Source organism: Phasianus colchicus, chromosome 24 (assembly GCF_987193195.1).
Source record: "Phasianus colchicus chromosome 24, bPhaCol1.hap1.1, whole genome shotgun sequence".
Lineage (NCBI taxonomy): Eukaryota > Metazoa > Chordata > Aves > Galliformes > Phasianidae > Phasianus > Phasianus colchicus.
This window is the reverse complement of record NC_143459.1, coordinates 871,100-887,636: the sequence shown is the minus strand read 5'-3', so window position 1 is coordinate 887,636 and position 16,537 is coordinate 871,100. Positions and strand designations below refer to the sequence as shown.

Below are 16,537 nucleotides of genomic sequence, written 5' to 3'. Positions count from 1 at the left end.
TCAAGCTGTGTATATTTCTGTAGAAACACAGGAAAAGTGCTTCGGTGTACACAGCTCCAAGTGGAGCAGCCAGCTATCTTGGCAGCACGCAGTGCCTCAAACTTTGGATGCCAATGTGAAAAACCAATAATGCTTAACAACCCTGCACATGGAGATCCGTAGGGCTGCTTGTTACCCTGAGAGCTCTGTCTGCATGGCTGAGTTGGTCCCAGTTTGTGCAAAGGTGGCATGGGACAGAGGGCATTGCTTCTGCCACTTGGATACAGCTGCTGGCTGAACTGGCCAAGACAGAGCCCACCCTGCGCGCCTTCCCTTGTGCACATCCACCCCGAGAATGGAAGTCCTCCTTCTCTGTGTACCCCATTCCACCGCAACGAGGAAAGTAAGCCATTTTGGCACCTGAAATGCTTCTGCTCCTGCAGCTTGGGCACTGCAGTCACAGCTCTGCAAGGGGTGACGTCCGCAACAGAAGGACTTTCCCCAAAGCAGAGGGAAAACAGGGAAATTCAGGAAGAGAGGAAAAAGAAGTCGCTTTCTAACTCGTGATGCAACTAGACATGGTGTGTGCCACAACACGAGGGGGCGCTCAGCAATTGCAATGATTTTGCAGAGAGAAGGAGAGAGGGAAGACCTTCCTCTCAATGCTGCAACGCCCCGAGGAGATGAGAAAATCAGGCAAAACTGCAAAACGGAGAACACCTTTCGGGGGGACCCTAAAGGAAACGGGGAGACATATGGCAGATGCAGCGGGACAGGACGTAAGTGGATGCAGTTTAAAAACAAATCACCCCAGCTCTTGCTTGGGCTGTTGCCCTTTGTTGCTGGGCATCCTGGGGATCCCAAACCTGCCAGCTGCTGGCTCTCCACCATACATCCTCCCTTGGAGCCAAGCACGCCTTTCCCAGCAGCAAGCAGCAGGCTGGAGTCAGCACCAAGAACAAAACCTCCTTGCACCTCTCCCTGTCCTTCTTCCACACGCTGTCTCTTAGTTTCAGAAAATAGGGCCAGACCCCAGTGAAACAAAAGCTCTGGGACAAAACTGCTGCTTTATTCTCCTCCTCCCCTTTCCTCGTCTACACCCCACAGAAAGGCCATCTGCCAAGCAAGGGGTGCAATTATCAGGTGTATGAGGGGCAGAGCAAACCAAGCTTAACTTCAAGGCTTGTTTCTTCCACATTACTGCCCCGACATCTGATACAATCATATAATCATGGAATCATATAAAGGCCTGGGTTGAAAAGGACCACAGTGCTCATCTACTTTCAACCCGCCTGCTACTTGTAGGGTCACCAACCAGGCTACCACTAGCCCAGGCTGCCCAGAGCCACCTCCAGCCTGGCCTTGAATGCTTCTGGGGATGGGGCATCCACAACCTCCTTGGGCAGCCTGCTCCAGTGCTCCACCACCCTCTGTGTGAAAAAACTTCCTCCTAATATCTAGCCTAATCCTCCCCTGTCTCGGTCTAAAACCACTCCTCCATGTCCTATCACTATCCACCCTCGTAAACAGCCGTTTATCCAAGAAAAAGAACAGCGTAGGGTTTTTTGTTTGTTTGATTGTTTTATTGTGGGTGTTTAATTGGTTGGTTTTGGTTTTGGTTTGAAGGAGCTCATCCACATCCTGCACACGCTCCACCGGAACATCGAGTGGAGCAGGGGCTGGTCTTGCAGACGGAGTAATGCAGGAATTCTGTCAGGAACTTGAGGTGTATCTAGTTCATCATCTGAAACCTCTGCAACCAGACTGGAAGGGACCAGTCCTCCCGTGCCATCTGTCAGCTCACCCTGAAACAGCCATCCTCATCCACATCTCCAAAGACGTTAACGTATTGTCCGGTGCTCGGAGGAAGCTCGCTTTCTGGGTCCTCATCAGGACCCTCAACAGGGTTGTAGCTATGGCGAGCTAAGAATCTTCAAATTATTGGTGATACTTGTCCTGGAGAGTGCAGGATGAAGGACAAAAGCTCTGCTGCTGATTCTCCGCTCTCACTTTCAGGGCCGTCCGCTGACAGAAAGCAGCACTCAGGACTGTTCCCGTGGACCTCTTTCGCGGCTCTGAGTTCACGCTCCAGGCCTTCCAGATGACTTTGAAGACCTTTGGCCTCTTGGATGACAGAATGGAATGGACCGGAACTATTGCTGAGATTCTTGTTGGATGGGGCAAGAGTCTCTTTTGTTGCCTCTCCCAGCTCCATTCTGCCCTCACCTCCGGTTGGAACTCGCTCCTAGTTGGTCTCAGGATGAGCTGGTTCTGCTGCTTTCTCTTCTCTCTTGCACACTCTGTGAGAAGGAGTTTCAGAAAGCACTACTCACTGACAGGAAATAAGCGGAAACTTGAAAGACTTGGCAACGTAAGTCCTGGCAGTGTACTGCCAGCAGCTGATTTGGCCGTCCAGGATCCTGGCACTACAAATGCTTCGTTGCCAAATGCAGCAATCAGGTGTTTTGGGGAAAAGCCAACTCACGGGTATTTTTTGCACATCCATATCACAGCACCACAGGCCAGCACCAGCGCAGACAGCAGCACAGCTGAGAACATCACCATGGCTGCGATGTGGCGCTTCCGCACAGATTTGTGAACAGCAGCCTCTGTGCTTTTCCCGGCATTCATCCCTGGAAGAAACGAGACAATGTCCCACGTTACCTTCACCTGCGCTACAGATGATCTCTCAGTGTGCTTCACGGACCCAAGAGAGCTTCACTAGCGGGTGCCTCTGCCTCTGGTGCCTAAGCACCAGGGGACAAGTAGGATCGCTTCCACCTCTCGTTGGGTAGGGAGAGGCTGCACAGGCACTACCCGTGTCTTCCTCTGGGCCGAGGGCTGTGCCCTGGGATCTGCGCTTTGTCTGTGGGGAGCACTGCAGAGCAGAATCCCTCACGCTTTCCCCAGCGCGTGTGTCCTGAGCTCTCCCGCAGGACACCCCCCGGGCTCAAGGTCGGGCTGCAGCCAGCGCAGGGCACAGCCGGAGCCAGCCCAGGGGAGAAACACTCCTGCAGGCTCCTGCCACACAGGATCCCACTCATCGCCCTCGGGTGGCTTTGTTGCAAAAGGGCAAAGCTCACAACTCTCCGGGAACTGCGAGTGGTGGGAGCTGAGCAGCGTCACAGAGGTCTGCAAGTACCTTCTCTGGCACGCCGCTGGAACAACTCTCCACACCCCACTGAGGCCAGCCATTTTCAGAGAGCCATCCCTGGCTTCTTTTACACGTGCTCTGTGCTCACACGCCCAGGTTTGGCTGCTGACCTGGTGTGCAAGGGCAGGCAGCAAGAGCCTGCAGGCACACAGCGACTCTGGTTAGTGACGCTGGATGAGCGCGGGACAGAAATTACCTGGCATGCCAGTTGTTGGCGCTGCCTGCGTTCCACTGTCCGAGACCGGCAGTGTGGGATGGCTGCCTTCCTGCAGTGCATCCTGCTCAGTTTCTTGGTCAGTTCCTTTAGAAGGAAAGCAGGACAGTAAGCTTGGACGTGATGTGCTCTCATCGGGAACTGAGCTACTCCAATCCCGAGCTCAGGCAAAGTCTGCTGGTCCCAGCCCCCCGCATCCACTGTCACCCCCTCCGTTGCCCAAGGGCATTTGGGCCCTCCCAGGAACTGGAGGGTGCCGGCCCTCTCATGCCTCCTCAGGAATCAGCTCCTACGCAAGGCCCTCACACCCTGTGCTGTGAGCGTCACCACCCATCACGTTCCACCCACCACAGCCAGCTATCTGCAGGCTGAAATTCAAGCTCCAGCACAAGCACCTTCAGAATCAGCGTCTCCAGCTCATTTCCAGCATTAGCAAAGGCAGCCATCCCTGATCGGGATGCTCCTCCTGCCTTCAACTTGCTCAGCTGCACAGAGGGCTTTGTATGAACAGAAGCACGGCACTCGCCATCTGTGTGCCATCTGGGTGCCAGCGTCTGCACAAAGCAGCTCTGACAAGTAATGGTCGTGCTGGGGGAGCAGCTGCCGCTGGGTCTCGGCTGGATGCAGAGTGGCAGCAGACCATCTCTGGTGCTCGACAGTGCCTGCAAGGCGTTACATGGAACACCACCGCAGCATGGCTCTGCGCGATCCCTTCCTGCTGTGCAGGCTACGGCTTGTCCACACATGAACGTCAGACCTCAGCTTCACAGGTCTCACGGTGAACACACTGACGTATACCTACCACGCGCTGCCTTCTCCATTTCCTTCAGCAGATCCTTTAGGAGACGGGATGAGCCCGGGGAGTATCTTCCTCTTCTGGGTTCATCCTTTCCTCTTTCCGGACCTGTACAGAATGTACGAAGTCAAATATCACGTGCATGAAGTTTTGGAGACCAGCGGTGAGTCAGCGGAGTCAGTAAAGACAAACTACTCACCGCTGGGATTCCAGCTGGGCTCCAGCGCGGGAGGAAACGAACGACCGGGCAAAGACATCCATGGGGGCACTTCTGCAACCAGAGACCCGTGAAAAGTTTCACTCATACACTACAGCATCACTGAGTAGCAGAGCATATGGGGGATCGTGCCATGAAACGGCACTGAAATGGGCAATGAAAGCTCTCGCAGGAATTACAAAGCCATGACTTACCCATGCCATCCTCCAGAGTTTCGGGACCAGAGCTCAGAGCGGATCCTGGATCGCCTGCTCCAGTCACATCTGCAAACAAACGCAGGACAGAACAACTCCCATTAAACATCCTTCCAGGCAGAATGACACAGGATGCAATTAATGCCGGGAATTCCTTCGCAACACTATTCTCTCCCTTCCGCACAGGAGCACCTTGGAAACAGTTCCTGGCTGCCTGCAGGAGCACCACCGTCATACACAACTAACCCCGTGCAGAACTGCCCAGAGGAACGCCCTCCTGGAGCTCACCCCAGCTCTAACCTCAACCGCACGGACTGGATTAAACCTAGGCTTTGGTACGTCACTGCCTTGCTGAACTATCCCAGCCAAATATCATCTAATATCTGTGGTAGTGAGGGTCTGGTGCCCAGAAGATATCGCGTTGTACGGGAAGACAGGGTCCCCCTCCTGATAGCCAATAGCGTTCAGTGCCCAGGTTATATAAGGCTGTTTCTCCCGCCAATAAAGGCCTTTTGCCGTCCACCACATTGGTGTCAGCGAGCTGATGGACCGAGCGACCTGGGATTGGTCGCCGTGCCGTTCCCGAACCAGGTCGCCACGCCTACGATAGGCAACAAGTGGTGCCGAAACCCGGGATTGTCGCCTGGACGGGTGAACGGCGGCCGGAGCGGCAGGACCAGCCCGGCGGGGAGGACGCTCCCGGACCAACAAGGAGGATGGAAGTCCTTGTGAAGGTCGTATCGCAGTTAGATAAGCAGTGGGGCATCGATTGTAAGCCCAAAGATTTTTCTCTCGCTATTGCGAGGCTTTTGCGAATCGGGGTCATTGACCAGCCGGTGGTTATTCTCCACCCCGAAGTGTGGGATAAGCGCACTAAAGCGTTAACTGAGGAGACGATGTCCTCGGGCTGTGGGAGAAGCCTAGAGTCGTGGGGGAGAGTCGTGCGGGCCCTGCGCAGGGCCATGCGGGAGCGGGAGAGCTGGAGGGCGGCAGAGAGCCGTTTGTTGGCCACCCCGGGACTGGGAGTCGGGGCGGCCACGCGGACTTTGCACCCCTCTGACGATGACGATTACATGTCCTCTCAATCGAACCCCGACCCGCCCACGGAGGGACAGAAACGTGCTAAATCCTTCTGGGGTGGGTTAATCGAGGAGGCCAGGGCTGCCGCGGAGAAATCGGAGCCCGAGGAAATTTGGGCTCGACCGCCCCCCTATGCGCCCCAAGATGGCGCCGAGCCAGGAGAGGGAGGGCGGGGGGAGGACGCCCTTGGCGGGAACATCGAGGAGGTGTTAGATAAAGGCGGTGGGAGCGACCGGGAAGGTGAGGGGAGCGTGAGTGAAGGGTGGAAAGCCAATCAGAGCGGCCGTCTGAAGAAAAGCCGCTGTGGGGCGAACATCCCGCTGGGCAGAGGGCGGGACGAACCAAGAGGGAGGGAACGGCCTGCCCGCAAGGGAGGCGGGCGGGGCCGGAGCCTAACAAAAAGGTACGGGAAACCGGAAGTGGCCGCTCAGTCGGGCTCTGACTCCGGGTCAGACACTAGCTGCGACGAGTGGTTCGCAATTGACTTAAACTCGGAGGAGGAGGGAACGAATACGAACAGAGTTAAGAGCCGAAATATTCCCATCCAAATTAAAGAGAAACCGCGAGGGGGAGAAATCCCTCTTACAGACTGGAGGAAAATAAAGATTGTATGTGCTGACTGGGCCCCATCGGCCAAACTAGCATTCCCAGTCCGGGTGATGGATGGGGGACAGAGGGTCCACTCGCCGATAAACCCTAGGGATATACAAGCAATTGTTAAGGCAATTGCAGATAAAGGGCTTAACTCAGCTATGGTCTCCACCCTTATAGATGGTGTTTTTGGGGGAGATGATATGCTCCCATTTGACAAAACAAACCTGTAGACTAATTTTTGATGGAGCAGGGATGATTGTTTTTAAACAAGAATGGGAAGATAACTGTGCAAGACAACTAGCTCAAGTAACTGGGGCAAATCACCCACTACATGGTTCCAGCCTGCAGCGGCTGATGGGTACAGACCCAACAATGATTACCCCCCAAGCGCAGGCCCTGGGCCTGCGGGCCCATGAAGTTATGACAACTATTCGTGCAGCCAAAGACGCTATTCGCACAGCCTCTAAAGTTATCGTTAAGCCATCGCCATGGTCCACCATAAGACAAAATGAAAGTGAGAGCTTTACACAATTTGTGGATCGCCTCCAGGCAGCAGTCGACTCCTCGACCCTGCCCGCGGAAGCGAAAGGCCCAGTTCTTGCAGACTGCTTACGTCAGCAGTGTAATTCGGCAACCAAAGAGGTCCTACGGTCACAGCCAGTAGGGTCAAGTATTGCGGACATGATTAAGCATGTCGTAAAGGAAGAGCATCTAGCCCCCATTCAGATGGCTGTTCGCACCGCAATAGCTAATGTGATGGCATGTTTTAAATGTGGCCAGGCGGGCCACGTTGTGGCAAACTGCCCTCAGTTGGGGGATCCGCCAGCAGCGCTCCCCCCGCACAAAAATCAACCCAGAGGTCCATGTTGGGTCTGTGGAAAGAAAGGACATTTCGCCAAGGAATGCAGATCTAGAAACCAGGGAAACGGGAGGGGGAGAGGGCACCCAGGCCGCACACAGCCCTCTCCCAATTGGGACACGAGGCGGCCCAGTTACGTCAACCCCAGATGGGGCAAGACGCCCCCGAACCCACTGCTCCCTCGAGAAGCAACCAATTTTATGGTTCAACCAGCGACCCAGTCAAACCTGTCCCTACCTCAGGGACAGCAAGAACCACCTCCTGGGGGCGAGACCCCAGGGTGGCCCTGGCAGTAAGGTGTGACAACCCGCCGGTGGTGTGGGGGATTTGTTCACTCTATAATACCTTAAATAGCACCACCATTAGTGTCCCTTTTCTGATTGATACCGGAGCAGATGTCACAGTTATTCCTGAGACAGATTGGCCCCCACATTGGAAATTGGAAGACGCCCCCATGGTGGGCGGAGTTGGGGGATTAACCCGAGCTCAGAGGAGTGCTCATCTGGTAGCGATTGCGCTCCACACTGAAAAGGGACCGAAGAAAGTTATTACCCTTTTCCCATATGTCATGCCAGGAGTCCCACCCCTGTTGGGGAGGGACGCTCTAGCCCTATTGAAAGCCAGGGTGACAAATTTACCATAAGGGCCACTGCTGCATACCCACTCCCGCCAATTAGACTGACGTGGAAAACGTCCGACCCAGTGTGGGTCGAGCAGTGGCCCCTGTCAAAGCCTTGAATGGACGCCCTTCTTGAACTAGTCGACCGCGAACTACAGCGAGGTCATATTGAGCCTTCCATTAGCCCATGGAACACCCCAGTTTTTGTAATATCCAAACGAACTGGCGAGGGGTTTCGCCTCCTCCATGACCTACGTGAAGTAAATAAAAGAATCCAACCAATGGGTCCTGTTCAAACATTGCTGCCCATGAACTCTATGATACCAAAAGGACTACCCTGTGCTGTCCTTGATATTAAGGACTGTTTTTTCTCGATACCTCTGCATGAGGGGGACAAGGAACGGTTTGCTTTTTCTATCGTGTTCCCAAACAGCCAACGCCCCAACCTACGTTTCCAGTGGAAAGTGCTGCCTCAAGGAATGGTCAACTCGCCTACTATCTGCCAGATTACAGTGGATCGGGCATTGGCACCGGTTCGACACAGTAACCCGACTGCAACCATCATTCAATACATGGATGATATCTTAATTGCTGCACCGTCAGGGAGCCAGGTGGACCAGTTGGTGTCAATGGTCTCAGAAATTCTGAAAACAAATGGGTTCGAAATTGCAAGCACGAAAATTAAAAGAGGACCATGTGTGACTTTTTTGGGAGTGGGGATCACAAGTTCTTACGTGACCCCCCCCCAGATAAAAATCCATCGAGACATCAAGACACTCCATGATGTGCAACAGCTAGTAGGGTCCTTGCAATGGCTCCGCAACACTGTCCTGATCCCTCCCGAAATCATGGCCCCCCTGTACGATCTTCTAAAAGGAAAAAACCCATGGGAGCAAAAAACTCTAACGACGGAAGCAATGAATTCCCTTGATTTTATCGAGCAACAGGCATCATCAAGCATGCTCGCGAGATGGAATCCAGATGTACCACTTGACCTGTATGTGCATTTTACTGAGGGAGGAGGAGTAGGGGCACTAGCCCAGGGGCCTCCTGAAAGAGCTCAACCAATACAATGGATAGTTCTGGGAAAACCGTCACGTGCATTCTCTCCAGGAGTTGAGTGCATTGGCAACCTCATCTTGAAAGGCAGAAAACTCGCCCTAAGACACCTAGGCATCGAACCCGCCAAGATATATTTACCCTTCCACAAACAGCTCCCAATGCAATCAGTGGCGATGTCAGAATATTTAGCTATAGCTCTCGTTGGATTTGGCGGAGAAGTCCAGTATGCTACAAAACCCCCCTGGACTCAAATGCTGGCAATTGTTGACATCGACCTTCCACCGAAAATCATGAACCGGCCCCAACAAGGACCAACGGTTTTTACAGACGCATCCCCAGCTACCTCAACTGCTGCGGCGGTATGGCAATCAGGAGGAGAATGGCACTGCATTAAAATGACCGATTGTGCGCTCTCAGTTCAGCAGTTGGAAGCAACAGCCGTAGTACTAGCATGTGGACTGTTCCCAATGGAACACCTCAACATAGTGACCGATTCAATGTTTGTGGCCAAGCTCTGCTTAGCCATGTCGGGACCTGGCGTGTCAACATCCAAAACAGCTCTAATGCTGGAAGAAGCACTTTTCTCCCGAAAAGGCACCATATCAGTCATCCATGTCAACAGCCACAACCCAATCAAAGGATTTTTTCAAATCGGTAATGACAGAGCAGATGCCGCTGCAAAAGGGTTGTGGACGCTAAAAGATGCCCGTCAGCTACACGAGTCTCTCCACATCGGAGCTAAAGCGCTAGCGAAGAGATGCAGGATCTCAGTCGGTGACGCAAAACACATAATTGCCACGTGTCCCCACTGCCAGAAAGCACCACTGTGGTCTAGTGGAGTCAACCCCAGAGGCCTTAAGGCCTCCGAGGTGTGGCAGACGGATTTCACACTATGTCAATTGCTGAAACATCGAGCATGGCTAGCAGTAACTGTAGATACATACAGCGGAGTGATCGTGGCCACACAACACCTTAGAGCCGACTCCAAAGCAACCATCCAGCATTGGCTTACGGCCATGGCGTGGCTTGGCGTCCCTAGTCAGATTAAAACAGACAGCGGTCCAAATTTTGTCTCTAAATCAGTCCAGGCATTTGTTCTGAAATGGGGCATAACCTTAACACACGGCATCCCATATAATAGCACAGGACAAGCCATAGTCGAACGAGCGAATCAAACGCTGAAGTCCAAATTGGAGGTATTGGCAAAAACAGAAGGTTTTGCCAATGTTGTTCCCCCAAGAGACCAAGCACGCCTGCTAGCAACCGCTCTTTTAGCACTCAATCAGTTCCCTAGGGGGGAAGAGACGAATAGCCCCACACAAAAACATTGGGCCACTCAAGCGCTAGAAGAAGGCCCGTTAGTTGTAATTAAAAACAAGCTGGGAGAATGGGAACGAGGGTGGAGGCTAGTCCTGACAGGGCGAGGATATGCGGCAGTCAGAAAAGATGGTAAAGTTAAGTGGTGTCCACTTAAGTGTGTTAAACCGGACCTTCACAACAAAACTAACGAGAACTGTGAGTTTCTGTCCACAGGACTGGATCATCGAACGCCCTTGTAACCTGTACGACCCGACGGTGAGAGAGGACGACAAGTTGACAAAACACCCTGATATCTACCTCAGCAGGACCAGTTGCGATGATCGTAATGACACTGATCTTCGGACCCTACATACTGAATAGACTTGTGTCATTTGTTAAGAGCCAATTAGAAGAGGCTGACATCACGTTGGTAGAGCACCAACAACTGTTATAAGAATGTTCTTGTTCAGAGCACCTTATGTTTTCTATTTGAGTTTTCTATTGAAGATAGTTCTATTTGAGTTTTCTTTATATATTGTTATATTTTACCTAATTTAATTGTGCATAGGGAGGGGGGATATGTGGTAGTGAGGGTCTGGTGCCCGGAAGATATCGCGTTGTACGGGAAGACAGGGTCCCCCTCCCGATAGCCAATAGCGTTCAGTGCCCAGGCTATATAAGGCTGTTTCTCCTGCCAATAAAGGCCATTTGCCGTCCACCACATTGGTGTCAACGAGCCGATGGACCGAGCGACCTGGGATTGGTCGCCGTGCCGTTCCCGAACCAGGTCGCCACGCCTACGATAGGCAACAATAGCAAGGAAATGAAACCTGGTGACTTACCTCCAGCATCCCCCTCAGATTCGTAGACAGGATCCTCTTCTGTTGATTCACCAGCAGGGCCTGCAGGCACAAGTGTGATCAGACACAGGTGAGGAGAGCTTCCAGCACGTGTGGGGGCCTCCTTTTCCCTGAGTGACCTGTAGGCTCTGGCGGTGGGCCAGGGAATGCCACGGCCCAAATACAAAGCTCTGGGCTCTCTCAGCTGAGGAGGGGCAGCGGTAACCTTCCCACTGAAATGTGGCAGCTCTCCAAGAAAAGAAATACTCACGCCTCCACTGTGCATGCCCTTCAAGGCACAAACAGGCTCGGAAGATCTTGAGAGGATCTTAAGTAAAATTGCACCCAAGTAAACTAGGAGAGCGTGAAAGTTTCTGCCTCCAAGTTAACAGACACAACTTACCTCTGGGTTGCCCCACAGGCACAGCCACAAAATCCGGACCCAAACGATCATTTGCAAAGGGAGCACCAAGCGCATCATCTAGAATCAAGAACAGACGAGAGAAATTCCCATTGCATGGTGTGATCTCCTTCTCCCTCAGTCACTGGATGTGGGTCGTGGAACGGCACGGGAGAAGGACTCAGGTCTCCAAAGTTGCAGAGCGGCCAGGGTGACCTGTAGGCTGGCACTGGCAGCGTACACAGTACTCTCCCCAAGCCGTGTGCCACATCCCTCACGGACCGCAGGGAAGAAGATGCAGCCCCCCAGGGCTTTCTTCCTGGGAGGCCGCTAATGACCAGGAAGGTCACGCTGAAGCACTGGAGGAAAGCACGCCTGTCTCCTCCCCTGGGCTGTGGGCTGGGGCTCCGTGCTGGAAACTGGCATTCATCTATGGTACCAGGAGTACCGCGAGCCTGGAGCAGAAATGCTCACGCTTTTCCCAGCACACATCATCTGAGCTCTCCCCAGGACATCTCCCAGGATGAAGGCTGTGCTCCAGCCAGCAAGCAGCAGAGCCACAGCCCGGCATGGCTGGAGCCGGCTCTGGGGAGCAGCGCTGCCACGGGCTCCGCTCGGCTCCTGCGGTGCTGCCCATCACCCCCTGCCCAACACCACCCCCGTGGAAGGCAGGCCCCAGGGAAGTGTGGCACAGGGTCGTGGGGACGCAGCCTGACTTCTTGCCGCCAGTGCTGCTCAGTTTGGGTCCCATTTCTGCCCACCCACCTGCTCCCGGTGCTCGCCACGGAGCAGCACAGGTCTCCCGGAAACACATGGCCATCAGTAGGAGGAAGAGGACAAGGCGGGCAGGGGCCATGGCCCCCCACACTCGCACCATGCTTCCAACACCACCGCTGCAGCCACAGTGAGTGTCGCACAGAGCGAAGCCTGCGGCACAGCACAGCACAGTCAGAGGACGGGGCATTGTGACCTCACGGCTCCGAGATTCCGGGTGGCGGCTCCCCGCGGGCTGCCGCTCTTGTGATGCACTGCACCAGGGTGCTTACGTCATGGAAACGCAGACTCATAGAATGCCTTGGGTTGGAAGGGACAGTAAAGAGCTTAGAACCCCAGCCCCACTGCCGTGGGCAGGGATGCCACCCACGCGGTCATGCGGCCCAGAGCCCCATCCACCTCCAGGGATGGAGCAGCCACAGCTTCGCCTGGCAGACTTTCATAGTGCTTCAGCTACCCCAAGAGGGAAATATTTACAGCTCTGTGCTCCCACGACACCTCAGGCCATTGAGGACGAGATGCAATGTGGAAATGGGGTCTGGATCAAGGGCGCTATCGCACAGGCTATCCATGCATGCGAAACGTGCTGCAATTAAGCAAGCCGAGCAAAGAAAGCCTCTCCGGTATGGAGGGTGATGGCTGAAATACAAACATGGGGAAGCTGACCTTCCCACAAACCTGCCAAGTCAAGTGTCACCTGCTTACATTTTTGTTGATAGATCTCCAGTTTCATCTGCTTTCCTTCAGTTTGCCAGTACCTCGGCTAAGGACATCCCCTTTCCTGCACCAACTGTATTTCCCACGTAGCGTAGCGCGCTTCCAAGCCTGAATTTAATCGCAGAAATTGAAGGCTTGCTGGCTGGCACCTCCCATCCCCAAAGTCCCAGTGAACTCACCCACTGCTGGCAACTGGACGCTCGGTGGCGAGAGGACCATCACCTATAGGTCCCACCTGGCTCTCCAGAAACTGCTGCACTTTTGGATGCGGAGCAACAAACACAGCGTCCATACAACTCCGCCACTGCATCAGACCCTGCCACTTTCCCTACGACCAGGCAAAGTGCACGAAGGCAAGCTGAACTGCTGAACCAGGCCCCACACAGGGCTTGTGCTTACGTATTTGTAATCAAAATACAGCATGCATTTTTTCATTCCTCTTGTCTAGTTACCTCGTGACAATAAGCCCTGTTTAGTGCTTATTTCTTATCTTTGTATTATTCCTTGAGTAATAGCTTCCAGCATGTGCACCCACGCAGAGAGGAGTTATTGAGTGAGGTGGTCAGAAGGGCAGCAGCTCCTGGCTGGCCACGTGCACAGGCTTCTCAGCCACATATGCCAGCGAGGTGTGGGCACAGCCGGTAGAACAGCTCCTGGTGGTAATTCTTGGTCACAGAGCACTGCAGTGCCCGGAACAAAGCCAGCAGCCCGTCCCTACAGAGACCCCTGTCAGGTGGGGCTGGGGCTGCAGCAGCCCCGCCTCTTCCCAGTCTTAGCAAACGGCAAGTCAGTCCAACAGCTCTGCTTTGAGTAGAACCGGAATTTATCTCAGGCACGAGGTCCTGAAATCTGGAAAACCCCGATGTTTCCAGGTGCAGGTAGTACAGGCAAGCATAGACATCAGATGGCTTTGTACACCTCGTGACCTGCCCAACAGGAAAGGAAGCCACTGTGTGGCTAAACTGAGCCCATCAGGCAGTTGTAAGTTAGTTGAGTCCTCCTATGGAGTCCAAAGTGAGTGGAAGTTTGCTACAACACTTCACCTGTGGTGAAGGCAACTTAGTTTCAGCGAGTTTTGCCTTACTAATAATGGAAAAAAAAACCACCCAAACAATTACGATAGATGCTGCAAAAGAAACTCCTCTTCATCTTTTGGATGGAAAGTCAACGACTGTGTGGAATTTCCCCTGGAAAGCTGCGGGGCCTTCTTCCACTGCAATCTCTCTGCTGTCTGACACAACGGGAGAGCTGCTGTGGCCTCGTGTCCGTGCCTGTGCCTCCTCCAGGGTGAGCAGCTTTGTGGGAGGAGAAGAAACCCACAGGGACTTGGGCCACAGTTAACAACTGCATCCTGTAAAGGAAAACCACAGATAAGAGCGAGAATCAGCAAGCAGCAGCACGGCCATCACAGCTCTGGGGGCGGTGCTGTGTTTTTCTAAGACTTGGTTATCGTAGTCTCTGGAGGATGATGTCAAAATAACCACTTTGTCACAGGCATGTTTATGGCAAAGGACATACTCATAATTGAGAGCAGCTTACTGTATTTAAGCAAGCAACCAAAACTCCTAAAAAGTGAGGACAGGTCCGTCAGAAACCTTCACTGCCGTGCTTGCATCCAGCTTCGTCTGCATGCAAAACATTGTCACGATAGTGACAGTTTTCTTCTTATGAGGTCTGGGTTTGGTCACTCTCAGCATCCAGCAACAGGAAATGCTGCACGCGACTGCAGCAGCTACAACCCAGTGTGCAGGTGGACGCCAGGATCACTAGCACAACAACACATCATCAGTAGGGTAAAACTAAGCTGTCACACGACGGTCTGCGCCTTGCTCTTGGCCTGCTTACAGCCTGTGCTTGGTTTTGGAGACAAACCTTTAAACTTCTACCAAAGTAGCTCACAGTGCCAGCTGCTAGGATCTCTGAAGCCTCTCGCTGCAGGGCAGTGCAGGTGAGCACGAGGAGTCTGCTCTCAGAGCGGTCCTTCTTTGCCACTGCCTACAGAGCAGGCATTCATAAGGCCATTCTCGTGCGATAAGAGGCGTGGGAGGGAAGCGTATCATCCCCTCACATCAACATCCTGGCTGGATCCATTCCTACTACTTCTCTCTTTAACATCACAGCTCCTGGGTAATGTGTGCACAGCCTCATGTGTTTGTCAGCTGTACCTGAGTAGCCAGGCTTCGGGCCAAATGGTACACAGACATCCAACTAGACCAACTTGGGATGGCTTAAAGCAGGCTGGGGAATGCTGTCCCCTCTTGAAGGCTGGCCCAGGTTGAGACGCTGTGCTCAGAGGGGCTGCCTTGCCACAGCAGTATTGCCAAGCTTAGCTGATACACTGTGACATTCCCTGACCCTTCTGCTTGTGGGGAAGCAGACAACGTGAACGTCTGAATCATTAAACAACGAGCCAACGTGATATGCTCCATTCTACAGCCTGGATCATCTTATGGCTCAGGTGCTTTGCATGTCGATCTTCCCCTGGCAGAGCTCAGCCTGCTGTGGGCTGTTCCTGTTCAACCAAGTTAACCCCTGCATCCTGCTGACATAAGAACTGCCTTCCAGTAGGAACAAAAGCTGGACTTACAGCAACTGTGCTATCCAAAGAAGAGCAACGCTCGTATCAAATGGGAAGCAGCAAATATTCTGGAAAAGCAGCTATCTCTACTCCACCAGTGGCAATAACTGCAGTGACTGTGCAAATTTCATGGGAAGGTCGGGGTATCAAAGTAGATGGAACAAACTCAGCGCTTCTTCGGAATAATAATTGCTTGTGCTCTTCACACTTACTCATCTAACATGCAGAGGAAACTTTCTTCCTGGTGCAGGCCTGTTTCTTTCCACTGGACCAGGTGCGCTTCCGGTCTTAGCAGTTACTCAAGGAAAGCTGTAGGTTCCAGGGCTGGGCACAAACACGTTGCAGTTATTTCCTCACTCTTAGCACCTAAGCTCAACTCTGCAGTGCAGGCGGAGAACTGGGCAACAGCTGCAGGGCCGGTGCAGTCTTTGCCATGCAGCTGGACAGCCCTGCTGATTAACCTATAGATGCTGCGCAGAAGAAACAACCAGGAAAGCAGCTGTCAGAGTATCTCACATTAAGTGCAAGACTCTGTTTCTCAGCATCAACGCTAATGAATACCAAGAGCTTTCTTTAAATCTGCTGCTTGCTATTTGTCTTCTAAGATGCTTGTAAGGATCAACGGATCATGCATTGTGTCGTACTGCAAGATAGCTCAAGTGCAAAAGCACACAGAAGCACTGAAGAAAGTGATTTTAGAAAGAAAAGAGAGAGTAGGGGGACGGATTTACGTTACTCTGTACAGCCTGTCAATGTGAGGATCTAACAGCAGCAGCCAAACTTTCAGCCACACTTTCATGTGTTCTCGTAGAGCATCCCTGGCTTCCCGGAAAGATACTGGTAGCCACATTTGCCATATTCTTATATCAGCCCAGAAGTCTGTTGTCTTCTCGACAGTAGAAGCATATGTCAAGTACCTTGGGGGAGATCTGAACTTGATCAAGGTGTCTGATCAAGCTAAAGCTAATGGAGGAGGACATTCACTCGCTCTATCTCCAATGAGCGGGCTGGATTTGGAGCGGAAGAGGACATCTGAGAGGTTCAAGATGAATTCCACAACGGCTGACTGCATCTGCACCTCCCCGAAGGCAGCTCTTCCACTGACGCACGCAGACTCACTCTGCTGTGATCTGAAAAAAAACAGAGGAAGTAAAACTGCCAA

At 53.0% G+C, this 16,537-nt stretch overlaps 1 protein-coding gene across 6 annotated transcripts; it reads right to left on the bottom strand.

The window, feature by feature from the left end:
* Positions 1–1,203: 1,203 nt before the first annotated feature.
* On the bottom strand, positions 1,204–16,498 carry LOC149915106 (uncharacterized). 6 transcript variants are annotated; one of them, XM_090123914.1, is made up of 11 exons: positions 12,977–13,895; positions 12,786–12,905; positions 12,072–12,233; positions 11,310–11,387; positions 10,910–10,969; positions 4,555–4,623; positions 4,343–4,414; positions 4,150–4,251; positions 3,330–3,434; positions 2,465–2,612; positions 1,204–2,279 (listed from the first exon to the last, which is right to left on the bottom strand). In XM_090123914.1, the coding sequence occupies exons 2-11, from the start codon at positions 12,811–12,813 to the stop codon at positions 2,225–2,227; spliced, it is 879 nt and encodes a 292-aa protein (XP_089980040.1). In that variant the 5' UTR covers positions 12,814–12,905; positions 12,977–13,895; the 3' UTR covers positions 1,204–2,224. The 6 variants fall into 6 exon arrangements, with proteins under 6 accessions (XP_089980040.1, XP_089980035.1, XP_089980038.1 ...); XM_090123909.1 differs by lacking the exons at positions 12,786–12,905; positions 12,977–13,895 and adding exons at positions 13,904–14,148; positions 16,360–16,498 and having other exon boundaries at positions 1,205–2,279; XM_090123912.1 differs by lacking the exons at positions 12,786–12,905; positions 12,977–13,895 and adding exons at positions 13,904–14,148; positions 16,293–16,311 and having other exon boundaries at positions 1,205–2,279.
* Between the last annotated feature and the right edge of the window lie 39 nt (positions 16,499–16,537).